Genomic DNA, 6356 nt, shown 5'->3' on the forward strand with positions numbered 1-6356 from the left:
TGGAGGGGGGGTCTACCGAAGCAGGTCTCAATTCTTAATTGTCCCATTTTTCATTAAAAATAATAGAAAAGACATATGCATATGTACATATGCATATGTCTAGACCATCATATGCCTACATAGCATCATAATATAATTGTAACAAATGGTAGAGCAAACTCACGTAGTTGATAATAGTTGTAACATAATAATTTCGATAAATGATTCAAAGTAGACTTAACCAAATTGTTCAAACACATGAAGATCAAATATGCGATATACGGTTCACAAAAAGGACATGATAAAAAAAAGTATAATACGAAGATCACTCATAGATCATCATGGTTGACTTGTACCACCATTGCCACTCCCAAAACACTATCCACTAGCACCTCCACCAAGCTTCGATACTAAAATTTGTGACTTCATGATTTGCATATATTGTTGCACATCTGGATCAAGTCCAACAGTGTTTGTTAACATGATCTTGTATTCTTGCTCCATCCTTTTTGCCCGCACTTCCTCTTGAAAGGTTCTCGGTTTCTCTTCTTTGATTGCCACTTTGCGCTCGTCCATTGCCTTCAGGTCATCCCACCTCATGTCCTTCTCCATTTGTTTATTCCTCAACCTTACTCTTGTTTGCTATGATATCTTCAACACCACTCTTGTTTGTTTATCATGCACACAATACCCGTGGTGACATTGTGATGATAATGGTCAACAGAGCGTTTCCTGTAGGTTTTCAAGTTTTGATCAGCCATTGTAATTGGATCAAGAGTGACATTCTCCCATGCTAGAACCAACGCTTGCCCTTCTCATTATTGAAGTTGCCTTTTCTCTTCCGTGCTTTTGAACCCCTTTCATCGCTATCCTCACCCGGAGTGGATAAATATATATCATTTGTGCCTACCCCATCGTTCATCATATGCACGTATTGCTCGCTACAAAATTATAATATGGAGAAAATAATTAGTAACGAAATTCACGTCTAATATGATCAAGGGGTTAAGTTTGCAATCTCCTTTACTTATCAAAATCATCTTTGTGGTCTTCGGTGGTGTGGAACATGTCGATGTAACATCGTCTATCATGTACATCAACTACATCTCCGGGTAAGTTGGTGTAAAGCTTTGCGGCGGAGGCGCTGGCAGCAGTGGGTATGTCGGCGACAAAGGAGCTCCAGTCCTCGTTCTCTTTGGATCTCGAGGTTTCTTTGACACATTTGAATTCGCGTTGCTTGGCACGACACGAGGTTGATTGTTAGGTCCGGTCTTGTGGCTACTCTTCGGCGTGGCATCTTGTGAGCCCGACCCTCGGTGGTGGTCGGTGGGGTGGAAGTCACCAATATTTGCGCAAAAGTGCGCGCACAAGGAGGCAGTGTCATCTCAAGTTGCCCGCACTCATGTACGACATCAACGGACTAACGACCGGCCGAAGGGTCGACACTCAAGGTGGCAGACATGATGATAATGACGGTCAAGGCGGTCACGACAACGTCATCTTGCGCCTCCATGGCGGCGACGGCGATCCGGTTGGATAGGAGAGGGAGTGCGTGGCAAAGAGATATGGAGACGCTCTTGAAACTTCACCATGAAAATGGCACCAAATATTTATGGGAAGGAGATCTTCTCGGTGAGATTGAGGCCGTTTTACGGTATCATCTAAAGTTAAGGAAGGTTTATGGGATCTGCTGGATTTTTTTGCCTCAACTTCGCATAAACAAGGTTTAATTTAGAGATATGAGACTGTTGGAATTGCTCTTATACATTGTGATCATTTCCATAAAGTAAGTAGGGCCCGTCTTATAAATTGGTGATGTCCTTGGACACTCGGCTGGTGAGATAGTCCAAGTTTGCCCGCGAGGCATCTTCCTTCGAGTAGATACGTAACACACACACAAAATTATCAAAGAAAATAGAAGCGTACACCACCAGATATGAAAGGAATCATATGAGCCCAAGCCTAATTTGCGCGCCATGCATTGGATGCAGCGTTACCATGGTATATGGTGCATGAGTATAGGATGAGGCAAGCATGAAGTCGAAGCTTTGAAGGATCATGCAAATCGCCATCTTGGCCTCAATAAGCGCAAAATTCTGGCCGATGCAAATCCTTGGTCCCCAGCCGAAAGGAAGAAACGCGCCTGAATTATTGGACGCTTTGGAGATCCCCTCAGCGAACCTCTCCGGCTTGAATTCATGCACATCGCTGCCCCAAATGTCAGGGTCATGGTGCATGAGTAGTACGGAGAGCTCAATCATCATGCCAGCTGGGTACGTTTTGTCTCCTATCATCACCTCCTTGCATGTCTTCCTGCTAAAATGGATGCTTGGGGGATACAACCGAAGAACCTCATAGAGGATCATGGTGACCTGCAAATTACAAAGACATAAAGCAAAGGGTCATATACGTATATCAAAGTTGGTGCCATCATATAGAGGATAAAAAATTTGCACTACTTCTGGCAAGTAAATATTTACCGTTTTAAGTCGGTTTAGGCCTTCGTATCCAGGTTTGCTTTTCCCAAACAAATCTAGGACCTCCTCCCTTGCACGGTTCTGCCACTCTGGGTGCATGCTTAGAACGATCATGGTCCATGTGAGTAGTACCGATGTTGTCTCCATTCCTGCCAAGAAGAACGTCTTGCACTCCTCGATGACATCTTCGATTGTCATCCCCATGTCGGATTGACCATTATTATCTATATGCATCATGTTTGACTTTAGCAATAAGCTAAGTAAGTCATCTTTGGTCCTTTCACCTTCCTTGATCGCTTTAGTTCTTTTCACAATTAAACTTCGTATAATCGATTCAATCTCGTTGTTCACCTGATACATCCTTCTATTGTTTGGGGTTGGCAAAGATCTGAAATATAGCGTGCACTTCCCGTTACAAAGAGTGTTATCAAGTGTAACTGTAAATTCAGTTCCCCCCAAAAGAAAGAAATCTGTAAATTCAGTTGGTAGTACTAACTCACAAGTAACCGGGAATAAGAATCCTCCGAATGTTTGTCACGAGGCGCTCTGCTTGCTCGGTTTGCAGCTGAAATATCTTCATTCCTTCAAGGTAGCTGCTGCCGAATGCGGTGCGAGAAATGACATCACCGGACAGGTTTTTGAGCTCCGGCCAAATATCGAGCTCGCGCGTACCATCAGAGCCGATGGACTCCGTCCATCTGCGGACCAACTCTTCACAGCACGCAGAAAACTCTGGCAGCATGCACTGCAGAATCGTACACGTTCCGTTCCACATGTCAATTGTATCGCAGCAAATGGTTCTCAGATAATATGCACTGAAACTGAAACTGAGATTGTTACCTTGATCTTCTCCAGATGGAACGCAGGGTTGAGGAGCCGCCTGTGCTTGACCCACTTATCGCCCTCGTGGTTCAAGAGGCCGTTGGCGAGCAGCCTCCACAGCGCCGGGAACTTGGGCTTCTCGAAGTGCCCAGACTTGTCGGACAGCACGCTCCTGGCAAGCTCGGGGTCGGCGATGGTGACCTTGAGGATTGGGCCGAACCACGAGAGGCTCACCTTGCCGTGCTCCCGGATGGAATCACAGAGGAGCGGTGCTACGCGAGGGGCGATGTCGTGGCACCGCAGCGGCAGCGGCCTCGACCAGGCGTCCTTGTTCCGCCGGCCCTGCTCCCTGAGGTCGCCGGTGAGGAAGCGGTAGCACGTGCCGCGGAGGCCCTTGGACCGGAGCTCCCGCTCGAGACACCGCGGCCGCCACCACAGCCGGTGCAGCAACCGGCAGAGCTGCCACAGGAGCACAAGGGTCAGGAGCAGGAGGAGGCTCGGTCTCCATCTCCATGGCACCGAGGCTGCAGTTGCCAAGAACGCTCCAGCAACCATAGCTCTCAAGTCTTGACTCGGGTGAAGAAAACCAGTAATAGAAGCTGATGTGATGTGATGCAGTTGAATGCACGGTACAGGCGTGAGGTTATATAGATGGATGGAGCTGCACATGTGCGCCATCAACATCATTTGGCCAGTAAGAGAATGATACTATGACCTTCAGTGTCAATACCAAAGCTGTCGCAGTCTCATCTGGACTTTGGCTTGGTGCTACGACGAAAAGACAGACGGACTATTCTACCCACCACCGCGCTTCCAGCGTCTACAACAGAGTTCTTGTATCCTCCCCAAACGTTCGAACGAACAACTGGTCAGTGTCGCCAACTCCAAACCATGTTCATTTTATCAATTTTGTCCCGTTGGGTCACGTAAAGGAGATAGCGGCCGACTTTTTATATGTTTTGTGTCGCCCTTACGTTCAACGGGCGAACACATTTCGTCCGGTCGCTTGAAATTTTTGCAAAAGGATAGGATACCGAAATTGACATCACAATTGTAGTTCATGTCATCGATCATAGTTTTTGTTGGTCAGAACGCCATGACTGACACACATGTTAGCCTACAAAATGATCAACCCTCGAAGTTTCATAGCCGGCAACAAAGCCAAAGGCCTGCACGCTTGCCAGATTTCAAAATGATGAACCCCCAAGGATTCACGCAGGCAACAAAGTCAAGGACCGGCATACACGTCAACGTACAAAAAAAAACTATCATAGTTCGTGAGAGTGACCTCTCTAGTTCATGCCGAACATCTCCTTTTGCTGCTTCTCGAACCAATTTCTTATCTTTGGGGATATGTTTGCCAAGTCCACAGTCATGAGTGCTAGCATCACCTTTTTTTCTTTGGTGTTGGCATTGGTGGCCTCGATCGTGAGCTTCTTCGCTTGGCCGGCCTCCTTCATGTCAAGCTTCCTCCTCTTGACGGCCTCCTCCATTTCGAGCTTCTTCGTTTGGAGCTTCAAATATATCTTCATTTGCTCTTTATTTTTTTGGCGCTTCCTCATCGTTCTTTATTTCCTTTTGAGTCTTCATGCCTTGCAAAGTTTCTTGCAAGAAGAAGGATGCTGCATCACGCTTCTCGTCAATTTTGGAGTTAGCCATGCCCCTCGGCCTCATCACCCCATCTTCAGCATTGGCTTGTTCTTACATCCGGCATTGAAGGCTTCCAAACTTTGGAATGCCTACACAATCAAAGAGAAGGCCACAATGTAATAGCAAATTACACAAGATCAAACAAACATGAACATAGGAATGAAAGAGCAAAAGATCATACCAAGTCGCCCACGCCAAGCACATCACAAAACTTGTTGTGTTCTTGTTGAATAAACCTCCTGACATGTCTGCAATGTATCGATAATTTATGAAGTATTCATGCCATATTTACCTATGTTTACAATACTTTCATATGGATTTGATGCATTTTATACGATTTAATTGGAATTAACCCGGACTAGCGATGTTTTCAGCAGAATTAATGTGGTGTTGTTTTTGTGCAGAAAATAAAAGTTCTCAAAATCACCCGTAACTTTTTGATAATTTTTTCTGGAACAAGCATGAAATACTAGAGCGAAGAACCACCAGAGAAGGGCCACCTTGTCGGAGATTAGTTTTGTGCCTATGGGAAAACCTCTCAAGAACCCGGTTCAAACGCTGGGGAATTGGGTGCACCTATGACCTCGGTTCTCTCCTACGACCATGGCTCACATGCGGAGAACAAGAAGGATGCCGGAGTTTTACCCAGGTTCGGGCCACCTTGCGGTGTAAAACTCTATTCCTGCTTTGTGTTCTTCTTCTCTGTTGTGTTGCACAAGTGTTATAATCTACAAGGAATAAGAAGAACTCTACAGGGGAAATGGGAACTCCACCATTAGTCCTCCTTCCTACGGTAGCTACGTGCCCCTCTTCTCTTTGTCATGGGCCTCTCTTCCCAAAATATTGGCGGGAAAAGGGCGACCACATGTCAACAATTTGAAGGTGGCAAGCATCCAAGCTTTCCAAACAAAGGTGGTCTTCGTCCCGCCAAAGGCGTCGTCCATGACGCACTCGTGGGCTCGCCGATGACGTCCGTACTGGCGCCATGTGTCACGTTGTCTCCTTGCACCAATTGGGTAAACTCGGAAATCGCCTTCGTGAGGGACAACTACATGGCATCCATTATCACCAAAGGGGAAAGATTCTTCTATGGTGCCCGCTGGCGTCGTCCTTGCCTCCTCTGCTGAAGCTGCACAATATCCATGTGGACCGCGGACCCTTGTGTGGCCAATATTGAACGACCCTTTTAAGTAGTGAGTCTTGCGGGGAGTGGCCTCTCAGGGAAGGCCTTGTGAGGCCTCTTGCTGGTGACGAACAAGCGTCTGGTGGGTCCCTCTTAGATAAAGGTCAATCCTCGCAAAGGCGGAGCCTCACGGGGTGCTTCCAAGTTGCTCAGTGGGCTAGATGCCGCACTGGGCCTTCTCCGCATGGACTACTGGGCCGGTGGTAGATGGGTCATGGTACCTTGGTTCCATTGAATTGACAGTA

The 6356-nt window shown here is 46.8% G+C and overlaps 1 protein-coding gene across 1 annotated transcript; it reads right to left on the reverse strand.

Moving 5' to 3' along the window:
* Positions 1-1733: 1733 nt before the first annotated feature.
* Positions 1734-3907, reverse strand: LOC123446623 (cytochrome P450 72A397-like). Its single transcript, XM_045123194.1, has 4 exons — positions 3297-3907; positions 2957-3201; positions 2460-2844; positions 1734-2351 (listed from the first exon to the last, which is right to left on the reverse strand). Exons 1-4 carry the CDS (start codon positions 3831-3833, stop codon positions 1926-1928), a joined length of 1593 nt encoding a protein of 530 aa, XP_044979129.1. The 5' UTR covers positions 3834-3907; the 3' UTR covers positions 1734-1925.
* Between the last annotated feature and the right edge of the window lie 2449 nt (positions 3908-6356).

The sequence above is a fragment of the Hordeum vulgare genome, chromosome 4H, assembly GCF_904849725.1.
Source record: "Hordeum vulgare subsp. vulgare chromosome 4H, MorexV3_pseudomolecules_assembly, whole genome shotgun sequence".
NCBI classification, from domain to species: Eukaryota; Viridiplantae; Streptophyta; class Magnoliopsida; order Poales; family Poaceae; genus Hordeum; species Hordeum vulgare.